At 41.3% G+C, this 18,999-nt stretch overlaps 1 protein-coding gene across 1 annotated transcript; it reads left to right on the top strand.

Annotated features, from left to right (window-relative positions):
* The first annotated feature begins 1,999 nt into the window (after positions 1 to 1,999).
* LOC115782269 (potassium/sodium hyperpolarization-activated cyclic nucleotide-gated channel 3-like) lies at positions 2,000 to 17,598 on the top strand. The gene is made up of 8 exons (XM_030732362.1): positions 2,000 to 2,655; positions 6,834 to 7,257; positions 8,079 to 8,240; positions 9,070 to 9,288; positions 10,879 to 11,025; positions 11,687 to 11,927; positions 13,094 to 13,258; positions 14,377 to 17,598. The coding sequence occupies exons 1-8, from the start codon at positions 2,000 to 2,002 to the stop codon at positions 15,960 to 15,962; spliced, it is 3,600 nt and encodes a 1,199-aa protein (XP_030588222.1). The 3' UTR covers positions 15,963 to 17,598.
* The last annotated feature ends 1,401 nt before the right edge of the window (positions 17,599 to 18,999 follow it).

The following is an 18,999-nucleotide window of genomic DNA, read 5'->3' as shown; positions in this document are numbered from 1 at the left end:
AACTTAGAAAGTGTTGTGCAAGAAGTCAAGTTTAATTTAATCAAACCCACAGTGCACGTGAGGTACAAAAATGACACGGCATAAAAATTTAGATTTTCAGCCATGTGAAACACCTGTTTATGGGCTGTGAAGTCTACACTGGCAGGTACCAGAAATTGTTGGAAATAAAACCTTGTCAATCTGCCTTTACTGCCTGCCAAATATAATTGAGCCTGATGATTGTGGTGTTTTAAAAAAAGGGGGCATGGACTGCTAAGTCCTTATCTGGGTATCCATTTAGAACACTAACAAGCAGCAATAAATAAAACAGGATAACCTGTTATGTTTTTATATTGCACTGTGTGCTACTTTATATCCCCATGTTATGTGGCCACTGATGACAGGAAATTAAAATAAATGAATTAAGTGAAAGAAGAGTTGTCTCTGTTGCACAAGCAGCACATAAATGATCATTTTAATTAGTTTACCGCTATGTCGAGGGGAAAATTTTCAAGGGAAACAAACTGTTCAGCCCTTCTTGTTAGTTGGCAGTGTGCCATATGAGATTGCTGTATGGTTTAAATCATTTTTAGTGACATTTGGATTGAATCATACAACCTTAATGCAGCCAGCTGTCAGCAACCTTTCATCAAATTAATTTGCCATGTTGGCCAGTGCTGAAGTATTTCATCACTTCTCCATTTGACTAAAACTGTCTTGTTGAGCTAATAAAAATGAAACACTGTTGCAATGCATTTACCGAAAATATAGGTAATATGTGACCAGGCAGCAATTAACCCCATTGATGAGTCTGAATAAAGCATTCGGCATTTTTTATACAGTATTTACGGGAAAAATAAAACTTGATACAATCGATTCAGTGTTTAATTTGAGATATTTTAAGCCTGCAAACTGGTGGGAAGTCCGGGCGGGTAAGGGAGCATTTTGGTTTGGTGGGCTAATGGACTACAGGCATCACTCCTAAGATTTTCCCACCATTTAGTTGTACTATTTTTTCCTTCATTTTTTTCACAAACAGCTGAACCTACAAAACGTAGACATGTAATTCAGCAGAGCCATGCACATTATAAAGATGCGCCTTCTTCTTTGATGCTGTGTATGAGGTGCCAAGGACGTTTAATCCGTATTGTCTAATAGAAACTATCACGATGAGCGCAAGACTTGTGCATCTCGGGCAGTACAGTAAAAGGATTCTTGCAATCCATCACGCATGCCTAAACACACTCTGCAGCTCCCTAAACTCGTGTTAATCAAACTTAAGTGTCAGTTTAGTGGCCAGCATCATACATTGGTTGGTCAATGTCAGAATCGTTTCTTCAGTGTGAGGCCTGGTCCACAAAAAGCAGACCTTGTATTGCATCCTCTCAACTATTTAACTACCAACTCCAGTGCTAGATCGCATCCTTGAATCATCCTCTTCAGTTGTCCTGCCTGGGCGGGGTGAGCGCGTGTGCCATCCTGGCTCCTATGGCAACCCGATAGATTAGCTCCATCAATATTCACGTTATTAGAAAGCGCGAGGCTTATGGATTAGTGATGTCAGCGCTCTGTGAAAGCCAGTGGCAGCTGCGTGCATGTGTGTATTCACCTTGCGCTGAGAGCGAGCTCAGATAGGCTTTCGGGGGAGGTGGGGATCATGCTTTGTCATTGAGGAGCTCAGCAGCAGCAACAGCAGCAGCATTCTCCGGCACGTCCGACGCTCAGCATGCTGCATCCTGATGCGCTCCCGTCTGCACTCAATGAGCTTACCTGGATTTACATGCATTTCTCGTTTAACGCTTTTACATGAGTGTCTGATTGCAGCGGCCGCGTATTTGTTGACGCATCTCAATGTTTGAACCGGAGGAGAGCGGCACGTCCCAAGAGTCAGATAAGATACAACCTGTCCTGCGGATCCCTCTGTTTTGCCTCCAGCGGCACCCCAAGTGTATGAGATTCATGATTCATCCTTCTGTTTTCACGGGCTGTCCTTAGAGCGCACCTCTTCTGCTTCTTCCAAATGGAGAGATTCCAGTCCTCCATGCGCAAACGGCTCTACAGCTTGCCGCAAAACATTGGGCAAAAACCCTTTGTGATTGACGACGGAGAGAACGGCGACAAGGACACTAAAAGGAAAAGTATTGGGCTAAAAAATTTGTCCTCTCTGTCTCCTGCAAGCAGTTGCAAGAGCATTGGGGAGGCCAGGATCGAAGACTTTGAAAGGGACGTCACCGTGAAGACCAACTTGAATGGGGACTGCCGCTTTTTTAGAGGCAGCATCTCTTCCATCTCCGGGCGGCATCCTCACGGGTCAGATTTGGCGGAGCAGAGGCGTCTTATCCCGGAGGCTGACGCTGGAGTCAACGAGAGTTTCCCCGGTGAGCACGGCCCCGGGGCCCTGCAACGGGCAACGGGTGGACTGACTGGCATAGTTGGGCAACCATCACTGTTTGACCAGTCAACTTTCATCAAGTTGGAGGGCACCGAGCAAATAATACCCGAAGATGAACGGCTCTACCAAGCTGGCTTCATGCACCGGCAGTTTGGGGCGATGCTCCAGCCGGGAGTCAACAAGTTCTCCCTGCGGATGTTGGGTAGTGAGAGGGCCGTGGAGCATGAGAGGGAACGCGTGAAGTCTGCAGGCTTCTGGATAATCCACCCCTACAGTGATTTTAGGTAATTTTTGTGCAGAAAACCTTTTTATCACAGGTAGTGTTATCGTACAAAAAAGTGCTGCAGTGATCCTCTCACACATGTAAGGCTCATTTGGCCTGCGCATGTATTAAAACTAATCATTGCCTAAAATGAATGAGCTATAAAATGACATGAAAAAATGCTAAAGGTACTATAAACACTAATCCCCATACATGTTCTTCTTTGACTACTGTGACGATATTATGATAGCAGCGTGATTATCAGGCGTGTAAGCCTGTGCAGAACAGGTAAATCATTAACTAAATGTGCATCAGTAACCCACCTTGAGTAGATAAATGGCTTACGCTCTGAAAATTGACATTTTTGAACAAGCCATTATTACAAGGAAACGTGGCTATATCATACATAAGACCTTCTTTTGTTTGGCCTAGTATGTGTGTGCACATGGTGTCATTCACACAGTAACTAATCAACTCTGTACAGCTTCTGCATCTTTTTGTGCACCAAACAAAACCAAACACAGGTCCCAAATTTCCCGGGCATGTTGCACAATTTCATGGCATGCTACATGCAAACCAGAATTCTGGTTATGTCCACCATGAAAAGATTTTCCTGACATTTAACCTTAGTGCTCACCAGTCAGCTGTATGCCGATGTGTGTCACTGCAGTTTTTTCCACTCATCTGAATTACACTTTTTTTTTTTTTATCATTTAGTGAGGGCAATGGATTACAGAGTGCAGCAGGGGCTTGGAAATGGGGTAATCAAAATAGGGTAACATGACCATTCAAGATATTAGAAGCACACATCAGTGGGAGATTATTACAGCACAATTAGTCTAATGGAGCAGAGATGGTGTGGATGGGGAGGGGACATGCCACAAAAACGCAGATAGAGACACACAGAAAGAGAGATTGAAATGAAAATGGTGTGCTGTGAGGAATCAGGACGGCCAGCTGTTAACTCTGTGTGTGAGGTATGAGGTGTTGTTACTTTATGCTCACTTTGGGTTGCAGTGTGAGCAGGAGAGGTGTTTTAGTGCTTATCACGGGTCTCTTAAGGTGAATGTTTTATCCTGCAGATACCATTTTAAGTTACAGATGCCTTTGCAGCACCAGAGCTTATTCTTAGATTTTGTGACAATCAAGCACAGAGGCAGCTTCACGCCGTGATTGTGAGCTAACATCCTGTGTGCATCCATGACCGTCAGCCTGGCACTGTATAGCCCATGTATGGGTTCCTGTTATCTTCCTATACTGCACACACAATCTGTTTTTAGCAAGTAACTGCTGTTTTTTGCTCAAGCTTTTTAAGGATACAACAGCAGACACACTGAACTGGCACAGTGCATAAATATGGTTAATATGATTGCTGGTGGGACTGAGCCACAGTACAGGTGTGTGTTAAGCCACTGAGCTGCATGCAGGCTGTTGTGTTTCAGCTGCACTCTGGCAGCAAGAGATAAGTATCTCTAGTACAAATGTGATCCCTTTTTCAGCTGTCCTGATTGATCTAAGCTCCTTTCACCATTTTAAGCCTTTTTGTGTTCACTTTGCTTGTAACTCCCCTCTCTTTTTTTGCTCTCATGCTCTTTAACGTAGTTGCACTCTGACCTCAATAGTGCAAGATTTGTCTCTGGACCAGTCAAGGTCCATAGACCCTACAACCACCAGCTTTGTTTTGATGGTAGCATCAGATTACACCAGCAACTTCTCTGCTTCATGGGCTGAATTCTGCGTGCAGAGTCAACAGGGTGGTCCGTGTGGGATGTCAGTAATGTACTGTCCCCTGCAGACCTTTTTTTAACAAAAAAAAAATTATCCAGCTGTTTCAGTGCTCTGCAGCACAGTGACGTTTGCAGAACAGTAATGCTAACGACTCAACATCTGTCTGATGGGAGCTGACTTCTGGAGATGACATGGATTCCCAGGAGATAACGGTGGATTTAGCCAGAGAGAGGAAGTGCAATTAGGACCAGTGTGTCAGTGCAGAGACAACGGGCAGATGTCGAGAGAAATGCAAATTCTTTGTTTGGCAGAGAACAACAGAAAGCTGATTAGAACAAATGGCCACCATGCCCTCACTGCTTTCTGCTTTTTGTCACAGTTTACTGTAAATGTTGTGTAAGTAAACTAGAATAGGTAGAAATGTATCCACATCGTCAGTTTCCTCTGCCTCTTCCTGCTGTGCTATATCTTCAATATCTCAAGTCCAGAATTTTTTACATTGCCAGTAACACAATGCAGCTCCCAACCGTATAAAATCCTGCAACTTATCGCAACAGCGACCCACTGGGAGAATTTGCCTGAAAAAGCAAATAGAAAAAAAAAGTAGTGTTTTCAGCTAGATTAGCCAATTGTCTCTGTTGTCTGGCGGAGCTTAAAATAGAAAATCAACAGAGAAAGTAAAGAAATACAAAAGCCAATTAAAACCTCAAATTATAATTTTTTTTATACATAAACGTATAAGTAAAGTATAACTTTACTTTTTTAAATTGTTTATTTTGACATGCTTGATCCTCCATACACCTTTCTTTCTTCCCAAATCATAGCTAAAGTTTAAAATTTGTGGATGGTATGGTGATGGTGATATATATGGTATGGTTTCTCGTGTGGCATTCGCATACACAGGTGCTAAACACTCCCTCTCCACACCTTACACGTTCTTTGTGCAGATGAATTGCACAGTACTGTGTGTTTCTTGTGGTGTTATAAAGTTCTCTGACATTGTCCTCTGTTATAAATCAGCTTTGCAGTAAAACTTTTCAGACAACGTTTGCAATAAAAAAGAATAAGAATATCAAGCAGCTGACAAAACTTACATTGGGCTCCAACTGACCATATTTCGCAATTTAATAAGAACATTTGCTAAATAACTGTTAATTTTTTTGTTTTTTGGTAAATGATTAATAGTGGCCATTTTAAATTCTGTTTTACATTGAACTGAACACTTTGCTGCTGATACTTCATGAGTGATTCAATAACCAATTTTACTCTTCTCCCCGATGGCCCACTATTGAACTGAATCAGAGAACCATCCCTTGCTCTGCTAGTGTTTATGCTTAGTCAGTTTGTTTAGATTGCTTCTGCTCATTTGGACACAAATCTGCTGGGTTTTTAGACTGTGTGAAAAAGTGGGATTAATTTCTTTTTGAAGTTCCCACACAGCCAGAATTGCTTTGAATATGAAGCACATACTCCCAAACTTGCTTTAAGTGTTTTGTGTAAACTAAGCAGCACGCACTGATACAATTGGTTTCTAGTCACGAAATGTTTCTACAAGTTGTCCCTGTTTGTTGCTGTTTTAATGTTTTATTCAAAGACAGACCACAAAGTTCAAAGGGATGCATTTTTTTATTACCAATTATTCTGTCCATTTTATTTCTCAAATTCTCAAATCATTTTAATTCTCAAAGCTACAAATAACATATTCATTTTTATTTAGGTGTCTCAGAAATATTTAGTAAATATTTTAAGTTCAGAAATATTTAGTTTACATTAGCTTTGCGTATGTGAGGAGCTGGAACCAGCAAATTTTGGCATTTTTTTTCTTAAAAATGTTTAGCTCAGTTCTTATGCCAAAGGTATGCGGTTTGTAATCCAGTTTTTTTAGATTCTGTTTGCAACAAAATATTAAAAAAAAAAAAAAATTATAAAATTTGATTGTAGCTTATGGGAAACTTGGAAATGTAAACTTGTCTTCTCAGTTCTTGCACTGCATTTATCTGCTCCTGCTATAATTGCTTTTCTTGTCTTGTTATCATTGTTCCTGCTAATTTGAAACTTTTCTAATTAATCTAGGTCATTCAACAGAGACCACTTACACTTACAACCTAATATCATATTTCAGCTTAAATTTGGTCAAAATAAAGAACAAAAGAAGTGCAATACATAAGTTTGTACCATTCGTCAAAATGTTCTCGCTTGTTGGCAGATGTTTACCTTTCTGTGTTTTATGCCACCAACTTTGTAACTAGTGAACCAAATGTTCTCAGACTTTTCAAGTTGCATCTCACTTGTGTGAATTGTCCTCTAGATAAAAAGGGTTATTTCTCTTCACATAAAAGAACTTTTGGTGCCCCCAAAGATGTTTTAGCCAGAGCCAGAGGAGAATATACCCTCTGTTCTGGGTCTAAATGACTGGCCTGCTGTGGTTTAGGGTGTGAGTTATGTCCATCTGTCCATCACTGTGTCTTTCAGGTTCTACTGGGATCTGACCATGCTGCTGCTGATGGTGGGAAACCTCATCATCATCCCTGTGGGCATCACCTTCTTTAAGGATGAGCATACGCCACCCTGGATAGTCTTTAACGTGGTGTCGGACACCTTCTTCCTCATGGACCTGGTCCTCAACTTCCGCACGGGCATCGTCAAGGAGGACAACACAGAGATCATCCTGGACCCACAACAGATCAAGATCAAGTACCTGAAGAGCTGGTTCGTGGTGGACTTTGTTTCCTCCATACCTGTGGACTACATCTTTCTTATCGTAGAAACACGCATCGACTCAGACTTTTACAAGACGGCCCGAGCCCTGAGGATCGTCCGCTTCACAAAGATCCTCAGTCTGCTACGGCTGCTGCGCCTCTCCAGACTCATTCGCTATATCCACCAGTGGGAAGAGGTAGATGAGGAACCTCATACTGGCTAACTTCAGATGACTGGTTGGATATTTAAAACATTTTGTCATGGTCTAAAATTATTAGTCAACAGAAAGTTAACTTGTAATAATCTTGATAATCATTTTTTAGGGTGGAAAACCCCCCAAAACAAATTCACTGCTTCTAATTTTTCAAGTGTGAATATTTTTTAAATATTTTGAAGTAGTGGTTCTGACATTTTGCAAATTTCTTACAGTGTTTTCCAGAGTTGCAGCATACTCTCAGATGCTTCTCTCATTCTATATTTCCTCTATTCTAGGACTCAACTGGAATAGCTTTGCATGATTCACAATTCAAAATAATTCATACCTCCATGTTTAACCTGAGCATCCATCTTTGTAACTGTATAGGCCCCCTTTAGTCACTGTGCATACCGAGGTTTTTCTTGCATTAACAATTTCTTATAACTTGTCTGCATTGTTACATTTTTGCTCTGTATCCAGGAAAAGAAATGTGCTGCTGCAGAGTTAATTTGTTGGCTCTCCTTTTAAACACACTTTAACACAGTCAGCTTACTCCATGAGAGATATTATCCTGCATTATTATTATTTTTTTATATGTTACATCCCCATCAGTCATGAGCATAACAGATGGTTACTCTAAAATAGCCTCTGGTAGCCTATATAAGATTGAATGTGGTCTGGTATCCATCAATGCCATCAGCACAGTTTCTCCTGTACATTTCAAATCCTCTGTGTGCGAGAGAGGTCACATTTTATGGAAGAGATGTGTTTTTTGTTGTCTCATTTTTTTTCCCCCCTAATTCTGAAAATCTGTGCCATAGGTTTTCCACATGACATACGACCTTGCCAGTGCTATGGTGCGTATCATGAACCTGATTGGTATGATGCTGCTGCTGTGTCACTGGGATGGCTGTCTGCAGTTCCTGGTTCCCATGCTGCAAGACTTCCCCCCAGACTGCTGGGTCACCAGGAACAAAATGGTGGTAAGTGGATTATTTATGAGTCAGGCAGCCTCCAAATGTGTTCCTCCAAAAAAAAACAAAAAAAAAACATGATAAACCAATTGCAGGCTTTTATCTGTAAGCTTCATTAGTAACCGGTTTGAGAGTGCAGATTGCATTAACATCAACAGGTAACACATTTAATCTTCATTATAAGCATTTATAACCAGTTTTCAGCCACACACACATTTTGCAATAAATATTTTACTGAAATCATTTTTTTTTTTTGTGTGTGTTTATTTGCTGCTATTAAGGCATATAAACTCTGAAGAGCTCAAAACCAGTGCTTTATTTTGCAGTACTGAAAATAATCTAGATCATCACCAAATTTGAACATTTTGCCTTCAATCCAACACTCACCCAAGTTTCATGAAAGTTGCCCAGGTAGTTTTTTTGCAATCTTTTTGACAGACAAAGAAACATGAGTGATACCAGCAAAGAAATATATCTTTATGGGAGAAATTAGAATTTTAGGAGCATCTGCACCTCAAAAAAAAAAAAAAAAATTTGTTTTAAAATGAAATCAACAGGTAGAGCAGAAACTGTAACAGACCTACCCAAAAATGATGTTTTATGACAATTGGACATATATTTGTGTTCAGCTGATTTAGAGATTATGCATGGTGGCTCCATGATGCAATGGTTTACACATTCGTCTAACAAGCAAAAAGCGGACACAAATTCCTCCGAGGTTGCATCGGGAAGGTCATTATTATTATTATTTTGCGAGCAACCGAAAGTAACCAAACATGATGCAGCGTTAACATCGTAGATAACGATACGCTTTGTCTTTCCTCCACATCACTTACAGAATGACACCTGGGGTCAGCAGTACTCCTACGCCCTGTTCAAGGCCATGAGTCACATGCTGTGTATTGGGTATGGCCTGTACCCCCCTATCGGCATGGCTGATGTGTGGCTCACTATCCTCAGCATGATTGTGGGCGCCACCTGCTTTGCCATGTTTGTGGGGCATGCGACCGCACTCATTCAGTCTCTGGACTCCTCCAGGAGGCAGTACCAAGAAAAGGTGGGTGTTTGTTGTAAATCAGGACTTCTGAGTATTTTATATTGAGGTATCGCTGCATTTAATTATAATAACAATAATAATACATTTTATTTATAAGCGCCTTTCATGACACCCAAGGACACTTTACAGGGGTGAGAATAAGACAAACCACAAAAAGCACAAACAAGAAATAAAAATGACCAAAAGAACTAAAGGGAGTATGCAGTTTGGAACAGGTAAGTTTTGAGTCGTGATTTGAAGATATGAAGAGAGTCAATATTGTGAATATCTGTTGGGAGACAGTTCCATAGCTGGGGAGCAGAGCGGGAGAAAGCTCTGCTCCCCATAGTACTGAGGCAGGCAGGGGGAACAGTAAGACAGATAGAGAAGGAAGAGCAGAGGGCGCGGGATGAGGAGGTGATGTGAAGAAGTTCGACTAGATAAGGAGGGGCAAGGTTGTGGATAGCCTTGAATGCGAACAGGAGGATTTTGAACTGAATTCTGAACTTAACTGGAAGCCAGTGGAGCGGCTGTAGGACTGGGGTGATGTGGTGAAACAGGGGGGGGGGGGTTCTGGTGATAATGCGAGCGGCTGAGTTTTGAACTATTTGAAGCTTCTGGAGGGATTTGTGAGGGAGGCCCATTAGAAGGGAATAATAATAGTCAATACGGGTGGTAACGAGACTATAAACAAAGATGGAGATAGTATGCGGGGAGATGGAGGGGTGGAGGCGATTTATGTTTTGTAGGTGGAAATATGCAGACCGAGTAATATTATTGATATGGGAGTGAAAGGATAGAGTGCTATCAAGGATGACACCCAGACTCTTAACCTGAGGGGAGGGGAAAACTGAGGAGCTGTCGATGGTGAGGGAGAAACTGCCAACTTTAATTAACTAACAGATCTGAAATTTTCTTTTAGCACTGGTTGAAATGTTAATAAGCAGCAAAGCCTTTTATTCAGACTTGATGGGGAGAGTAAACCCAGTTTTTTTGTTTGAAAAAACTGTGTAAAGCTGACATTAATATTTACACTGGATATCAAGTGTTCTGCAAGACAGTTGGGTGTAAAAAAAAAAAATGCTGCATTACAATATGGTAAAGGACAGTCTAACAGAAAGAGTCACTTTCAGATGCTTGCAATGCTGTTGCCTCTTTCTAACATTAAGAAGAGCGACATGGCAGCTCATTATTAAAAGCAGAGTTGAGACTTACAGTTGGATTTGCCATACATAGAGCCGGGTACATGGACCATATTTGGTGCTTTGCTGCTAGAGTACACTGCTGAAGGACACAGTAGTTAATGTTATTAGCCGCAGCCTGCAGAGCACAACTGTAATTGTCAGATGGGGCAGAGTCACAACATTGCACTGTGGGCAGGTTTCACAGATGGCCTGACAGTTGACTGTTAAAATAATGAGACACATTATATTCCTACCTCTGAGCCAACACATCAATCAGTGTAATATATTCATTTTGACATGACTTTGCATTTTGTCTCGCAGTTACATTACAGTTGCAGCTACATTTATTTCTGTGGAAGGCAGTCACTTGAATAGCATGAATAAATTTTGGTCATTTTAATAAGTGCGCTCTTTTTGTTTTTCATAGTATAAACAAGTGGAGCAGTACATGTCCTTCCACAAGCTCCCTGCTGACATGCGCCAGAGGATCCACGACTACTATGAACACCGCTATCAGGGCAAGATGTTTGATGAGGAGAGCATTTTGGAGGAGCTGAATGAACCGCTGCGAGAGGTCAGCTATCCTCAAAGCTGATGTTTTAATCCTCCTAGTATTAGTATATATATTATTACAAACTATTTATAAATGGTTTAAGACACAATATTGTTGTTGAATGTCCTCTTAATCATTTATTTTTCAACAATTCTTGACAAATGTGCTCTTACATTTACTATTCTTGAATAAGCTTACAGCTACATTATATTGTGTTATAAGCCATTTGTTTAGCCTTTCTTTAATGCTCATAAATTTAAAAAAAATATCATCTTATGGTAAAATGGTAACAATAATAATGATAACAAAAACAATGGTAACAATTTATTTATTTATTATATTTTGGAAAGGTATTGTTCTTGTGGCAAATTGATAAAAGAATGACATGAGCAACCTTGTTCTAAATAGTGTACAGTTAATTATGTAATCTAATATGGCTGTGTTACTTTGACAATGTGAATAGTCATGTAATCTGGTAAGTAATGGCTGGAAAAGGACGGGGGACCTCATTAAAAGAGCATTAAGAGCATTAAGCTGTTATCCGCCCTGCTTTTATAATGACTGATGTTTTTTTGAAGGCATTGCATTAGTAAAAAAATAAATAAATAAAAGAGAGAGAGAGAGAGACAGAGAGAGACAGAGAGAGAGAAAGTAAACTCTTTTTTTTGTGTGTCTTCTGCAGGAGATCATCAACTTTAACTGTCGTAAACTAGTTGCTTCCATGCCTCTGTTCGCCAATGCTGATCCCAACTTTGTCACCTCCATGCTGACCAAACTGCGCTTCGAGGTCTTCCAGCCAGGCGACTACATCATCAGGGAGGGAACCATCGGCAAGAAGATGTACTTCATCCAGCACGGCGTTGTCAGTGTCCTGACCAAGAACAGCAAAGACACCAAGCTGTCTGATGGCTCTTATTTTGGAGGTAAAGGCTGCACACAGCCTGCTGGCTGTACTGCATGCTAATATGTATGCTGTGGTGGACAGTGGGTCAGTTTGAATGCATGTAAAGGAGTGGTGATGATTTGTTTTGATTTATTTGGCTCAGGCACTCGGCAGATTAACTTCTCTGACTATTACAGCTGGGAAAAATCGTCCACATCATCTCCTTAAAAGCGCTCGGGACTAAGAGGGGCAAAGCTTTGCGATCTTTGATTCCATCTGTGGGGTTTTCCCTTTTTGTTACACCATATTTAAAGCTAAAATCCAGAATTTTCCTCTTGATTATGTTGTCTCAACCTGCTGTTGACTGTTCCATCTGTGCAGCAAAGTGAAATGTCATCATTAAATGTCAACTAGGAAGCATAAAAGTCTAATTCTGCTTAGCTTTTTAGGCAAAAACATTAAGTAAGTAATGTGTTTGGATACCAAAATATAGAAAAGAAATCGCAGCTACATTCAATTTTCCATAGTTGAGCATTTATTTGGAGTAAAACAAGGGTATGTCAGTCATGGCAGAATATTTTAGCTTGAAGTTATTCCCCATAGCTAGAAACACAAAGAAATGTTAAAATAATAAACTAGGACAGAAAACATCTAAAACAACACAAGATTAAAAGAAATCCCATGTTGTTAAGTGTAATAAATACAAGAAAGTGACAGACAGAATGTGGGGGAGAGAGATCCCCCAGATCTGTTAGTTTCTGTGTGTGTGTGTCTATATCCTCAATATGTCCATCCTGAAAAATATGTCTTCTTTTTTTTCTTTTTTTAATGGCGCATTATTTTATTTTTCTGATCTGGCACGACAGATGAGGTCAGAACAAACTGTAAGCTGCAGAAATTGCATTAAGTGCTCCATCTGTGGGCTTCAGAGGCATCAGCCTTTTCATGCTCTATCATCTCACACTGCTAATACTATTTTTGACTTTTCTTTTGTGAATGGATCTAAAAAGATATGAATTCTGGTGCAGCGTATCACACAACTTGTGGAAGAAGGGGGCGACTCATTATATAACGCTTCAATGTAATGCCTTGCTTTTAATTCTTGCTGTTAATACCTGTCTTGCACTCTGGGGGAAGTCTTTTAAAGAGGTGGAACAAATAATTTAAGTTGTTTTTTTTTCTCTCTTTCTCTCTCTTTCCCTGCAGAGATCTGCCTGCTGACCCGAGGCAGGAGGACTGCCAGCGTGCAAGCAGATAACTACTGTCGGCTGTACTCTCTGTCAGTAGACCACTTCAATGAGGTGCTGGAGGAGTATCCCATGATGAGGAGGGCATTTGAGACTGTGGCTCTCGACCGCCTGGACCGCATAGGTGAGTCCTTTATTAAGAGATAAAATCTGCTTACAGGCTGAAGGATGAACAGACAGATGAAGGTAAATGATTTAACAATGACTACTACACACAACAAAGTCAAGTAAATCAAGCCTCTATGATCTTCAGACTTTACTAAACAAAGTAAACTAATCTTGTATGAATGGAAAACAGTTAATTCACACTCACTTTATTAGGTGCCAGAGACATTCCTCAGAGATTTTGGTCCATATTGACATGACAGCATCACACAGTTGATGTAGATTTGTCGGCTTCACATCTGCGATGCAACTCTCCGGTTCCACCACATCCCAAAGCTCTCTATTGAGTGCTCAGTTTGTACTAAAGAGCCCAAAGTGTGCCAAGAAAAATATCCCCCACAGCATTATGCCACCACCAACAGCCTGAACTTCTGCTGCTGTAGCTCGTCTGTTTCAAAGTCCCATGTGTTGAGCATTCAGAGATGCTCTTCTGCATACCTTGGTTGTAAATGGTAGTTATTTGAGTTACTGTTGCCTCTCTATCAGCTCGAAGCAGTCTGGCTATTCTCCTCTGACCTCTGACATCAACAAGGCATTTTTGCACAGAGAACTGCTGCTCACTGGATATTTTTTGTCATTTTCGGGAAATTCTCTGTAAACCTTAGAGATGGTTGTGTGGGAAAATCCCAGCAGATCAGCAGTTTCTGAAATACTCAGACCAGCCTGTCTGGCACCAACAACCATGTCATGTTCACATTCACTTAAATCACCTTTCTTCCCCATTGTGATGCTGAGTTTTAAACCTCTGCAGGTTGTCTTTACCATGTCTGTGTGCTTAAATACACTGAGTTGCTGCCATGTGATTGATTGATTAGATATTTGCATTGATGAGTAGCTGATTTGGTGTACCCAGTAAAGTGGCCAGTGCATTAGACTCCAACAAATGTATAAGGTATTTAGCAAATATTTGCTAAGTAAATGCAATTATAGATTTAAAAACTAAAAATATTTCTAAAATATTTGATTCTTCTAGTTCATAGTGTGTGATGATGATGAACTGTGATGTAATGGAATGTCATTTGTGAAAAAAGGGATGGCTAAAAATGCATCATGGCCTTTTTTCTCTTTTCTTTACAGGAAAAAGGAACTCTGTTCTTCAGCACAAAGTTCAGCATCACCAAAGTTCTGGCACACTAAACCTTCATGAGAATGAGATCATCCAAAGAATAGTGCAACACGACCGTGACATGGCCCAGTGCACTCAGCTGAACCAAACCAGCACTGCACAGAGTGTAAACCGTCCGCCTGCTCCTCCATCACCCACTCCAGTAATCTGGGCCCCACTGGTTCAGGCCCCGCTCCAGGCTGCGGCTGCTACCACCCCACTGGCTATGGCCTTGGCCCACCAGTCCCAGCTTCCTCCTATCCTCTTCCACCATCCTTTGGCACCACACCCTGGCTCTGTGAAGGACCACTCCAGCCATTCAAAGAGAGTACATGTTGGAGCAAGCACCACCAGTACCTGTGGTTCAGGGCCCAGTTCTCCTGCCAGCTCTGCCAACCTTAGATCTGAGATTGAGACTGCCACACTAGCATTCCCCAGAACACAGCAACTCTCCACTGGGCCTTTGTCACCCACACTGACATCGCAGCCGATCTTCACCAGCAGTCTGCAGCCCCTCACCCCTCTGCCCACACACCAGCCTGTGCCCATGCACCAGCCTCTGTTCCATCCTCCCCACTCTGGCATGGCGTCAGTTTTTCCCATTAGCCAGGCCACCGTTTCCTACACCTGCTCTGCTCAGCTCCACTCCCAGCCCTTTCATGGTGCTATGACCACCCCACCGCGACCAATAGGTTTACTCCAACAAGGGGCACCAGGGAGGCTAGCAGGGAGATTCCCAGCCCCCTCGGCCGCTGCGTTAACCCCTCTGATTTCAAGCTCAGTTGGCCCCATACTGAGCCAATTGCAGCAAGCCTCTCACATCACCACACAGCAGATGGTGTCCAGTAATGAGAGAGCAGGCAGGAGATCCAGTGGCCTGAACCTCCCACATTTTCCTTTCATCACCAACATGCAGTCTTCTGCTGGATTTAATCAGCCAGTGTCTGCAGTTGGAGCAGGGGCTGCAGCCTCTCTGGCCCAGCACAGCCTGGCAGGACTCCAGTCTGTTTTCCTCCCGCAGGTTCTCCCAGAGCATTCAGCCCTCGCTTCCCTGGCCCAGTATGGCTCTGCCGAGGCCTCACCTTGCTATACGCCTCCTGTCCACAGTCCCGGTGTCCAGAGCCCTGTGAGGGGAAGGACAGTTTGGCACAGTGAGCTCCCCAGCACCATTGACTCTCATAGCCCTCTAACTCTTCAAACCTCATGCCCTGCCAGGGTGGCCTGTACCCTCAAAGAGAGGGCAGAGTCCTCGGTGGATCTCTTTACCCAGGAAATAAAGACTATCTCAGGCTCTCACAGCTCTATACACCAGGAAAGGCCTTTGGCCATAAGCGGCTCCTCTGAGGGCGTAGCAGGTGCGCCCAGCCCCTTCTATTCGCCGATGGCTGTCAGTAAACCCTACACCCCAATCCCGGGTCAAGCCACTCCTGTCAGTCGGACACATTCAGGGCCTGAGCCTCAGCACCAGTCCGTTGGTTTTCACTCTCCTTCCACCAGATCCCCTGCTAAAATGTTAGAGAAAGAACACAAACAGTCCAAACTTCCGTCCAACTTGTGAGATTCAGACACACCCTCCTTTAATCCCTGAACAAAAGGAAGATCATCTGCATTTTGGCATCATTTTAACCACTATGTAAAATTTCGAAGTAGGAGGGTGTGGTATTCTAATCAGATTGGAGATCAGTGGTTTCATTTTTTTTAATCAGAGTAAATGGATCAAGGTTGATAATGGACAGCGACAGATATTTTTTCTACAGGACATTGTGTCTTTGAAAATGGTAATAAAATCCAAAATGTATCGATGGGTATATGTAACACCTCATGAAAATATCAATTGTTCTGTGTATTATATTCTAACCGCATTCTGTGATTTGTATTTGTTTAAAACCCCATCATCCACGCAATTTTGTGTAACCTTTTAGCTACACCTGTTTAGTTGGCATGTTGTCTACAACTGTATTCAGTTATGATTGAAACCAAAAATTGCTGTCCTCTGTTCATATCCCCACTGCTGAGTGTCACGCGAATGCAGGGTCGCTCCTTAAGAGATGTGAGGAGAGACAGACTGTGCACTTTGCTCGTTTCAGAAATAACCTGAAGGCTTGATGATGGCACGTCTTCCAAGATAGCTTTCCAGCAATATTGCACACCCAAGTGGGTCACACAAATCAGATAGTATTAAAAATCTAAGTAATGAATGTAATGAAATGTTTGAGTGGGAAGAGTGGGACTCATTTTGAATGTGTTAAACATGATGACGGTTTTCGCAATAGATGCCAACTTATTTCAGTCTGGCAATAACTTTGGTGCAGAGCATCCACCTGAGCCGAGGTTTGTGTGCCATTAGCATAGTATGCAATAATCTGTTTTTTTGTTTTCTTTTTTTACTGGTATGCAAAGGGACTGTGAATCGAAGCAATTGTGTCAATGAGTGAGATTCTGGTTTTAGTTCAAACTCATTAAAATAAGGGAAAAAATAAAAACAGTTGTTGATAATCAAACATCCTGAAACCAGCGATGCACTAAGATTGCTCTGAATGTTTCTTGCACCAGTTAAAGGGCTAAAAGCAGTTACCTGGACTCATCATCAACAAGAAACCCTGATGGGTCATATTGCTGCATATTTACCTCTTTCATTGTACAATATTTGAAAGATTTGACATCTGTTGTTGAACAATTGCTGCTTTGTGATGCTATGCTGAATCAATAACATGTATATCAACTGACTACTTTTTAAAAAACAGACTCTTAAATCCTTCTACTTGTTAATAAGTTCATGTGTTTAGATGATACGTCTACCTTTGTGGACCTGCGGCCGGTGACAAACTGTGAGCCGCTAGCCGGTCAGCAGGTCAGACCATCAGAGGATCCTGTTCACTGGCTTTAGCTGCCTGGTTACTGAACCTGAGGTTTGCCATGACTCTAAATTCCCCAAGAAAGAGATACCATCAGACACTAACCAGCCTCTGCCAATGGCCTCGATCAATCCTTCATTACTATTCTTCTCCAACCACCTGCCATAGGCGTCTGCTTAAAGGTTATTTTGAGTGCATTCAATTTAAAGGTGTGTGTGTGTGTGTGTGTAGGAGGTGTCATTAATCCGTTCTTTTATTTATCATTTTGCTGCCTTTTAGCCATCAGATCTGATTGTTTCATCACCTGTATGTTACACACATTTTATTTAAGCCACCAGATTCAATGCAATAAAATAACATATGGTTAATTATGCTCATCTTGACGGTTTGCTTCTTTTCAAGAGCGGAGCGTGGCATGAAGGGGAATCTGATAATAAATGATGATGAAGTTTTAGACTTTAAGCCGGATTAGAAATTGAGAACTGAATGGTGTTGTCTGGTGGCAACATTGAAAATAGCCAGGATTATAACCTGCCAGATACTCGATACAAAGAAAATTATCTACCACGTTCATAGAGTGATAACTGCTGGATTAGTGAGTAAATAGAGATTTTAAATTCAGGGCTACTGAAAAGGTTTATTAAGATAAGCTTCTTTTTTTTCTTTGAAGCGATACAAAGCAGACAAAACTCACAGGTCATCCAGAACAATGGGTGACAGACCTGATGTTGCATGTCCTCAAATAACTCGATCAGCTGGTTTTGGAAGATTGCTTTATTATATAATGATCTGCTTAATTTTTCCTGATTGCTATCACAGCTTTTAAGGATCTTCTAAGGATCCCTTACTGGTAAGGCCCACTTAAGATGAAATTGGGCTTTGTGTGGCCCATGATTTAAAATAAGTTTGACATCCCTGTTCTAACCTCTTTTTTTTTTTTCCTTGATTGACAAGAGCAAAAAAACAAACAAAAATGGGCACCTGTGAAACATAAATGTCATTAGAAATGAGAAATAAGTACAGACTGAGATTTCAGAAAACAAAATGCTTCATGAAATAAAAACCACTGCAATTAATTGAAATCTCCTTGTAGTAAAGGTGCTATTGTGTAAACAGCATGATGAGGGAATATTTTATTGCCATATTTAATATCTAAAACTACATGGAGGGGTTTTAGATTCTTAAAGAAGTTCTTGTCTTGCTTTAATTGTCCCTGGATTTGAGCAGACCTGGTCTATAGAGAGTGTTGCAATGCAACAGTAATCTTAACTGGCAACTTTTACATCCTAAAAACTATTTCCTCTAGTTGTCACTGAAGTGCAGATGGCAGGTTGTTACACCACCCAGTGTTTTCCTTTGGGTGGCTGTCTTCCAGGAAGTGGCCTGTTTATGGTGAGAGTTTTGAAGGGATGTAGATTTTGTTATTGTAGTTCTATTTCACAGAAGTAGTAAATGTTTGCCAAAACTTAGTAGTTAATTTTTCTTTTATCTACTTTTTCAGTTTGGACTATGTTTTACCTTCTTCGTTTTAATTTTGCTAAACAAAAAACTGACTCTGACAGTGATTACAAGAGTCAAAGTTGATGAACTTGTTTCTTTTAATGGATGGAAACCCAGTCATGCCAATGCATTTGCACCAGCCATCAGTACATTTATACCTGGACAAAGAAAATTAAAAGGAAGCGAAAATAGCTTGAATTTAGGCTAAAGTCTACACTGAGGTGCACTGACGTTCACTTT

Source organism: Archocentrus centrarchus, chromosome 6 (genome assembly GCF_007364275.1).
Source record: "Archocentrus centrarchus isolate MPI-CPG fArcCen1 chromosome 6, fArcCen1, whole genome shotgun sequence".
Classification (NCBI taxonomy): Eukaryota; Metazoa; Chordata; class Actinopteri; order Cichliformes; family Cichlidae; genus Archocentrus; species Archocentrus centrarchus.
The sequence above is the reverse complement of the archived record's forward strand: the minus strand, read 5'-3'. Positions and strand labels throughout refer to the sequence as shown.

Coding starts and splice junctions, on each gene's coding strand:
- LOC115782269 (XM_030732362.1), top strand. CDS start 2,000: ATGGAGAGATTCCAGTCCTCCATGCGCAAACGGCTCTACAGCTTGCCG. Junction 11,928..13,093: donor TGATGGCTCTTATTTTGGAG/GTAAAGGCTGCA, acceptor CTTTCCCTGCAG/AGATCTGCCTGCTGACCCGA. Junction 13,259..14,376: donor CGACCGCCTGGACCGCATAG/GTGAGTCCTTTA, acceptor TTTTCTTTACAG/GAAAAAGGAACTCTGTTCTT.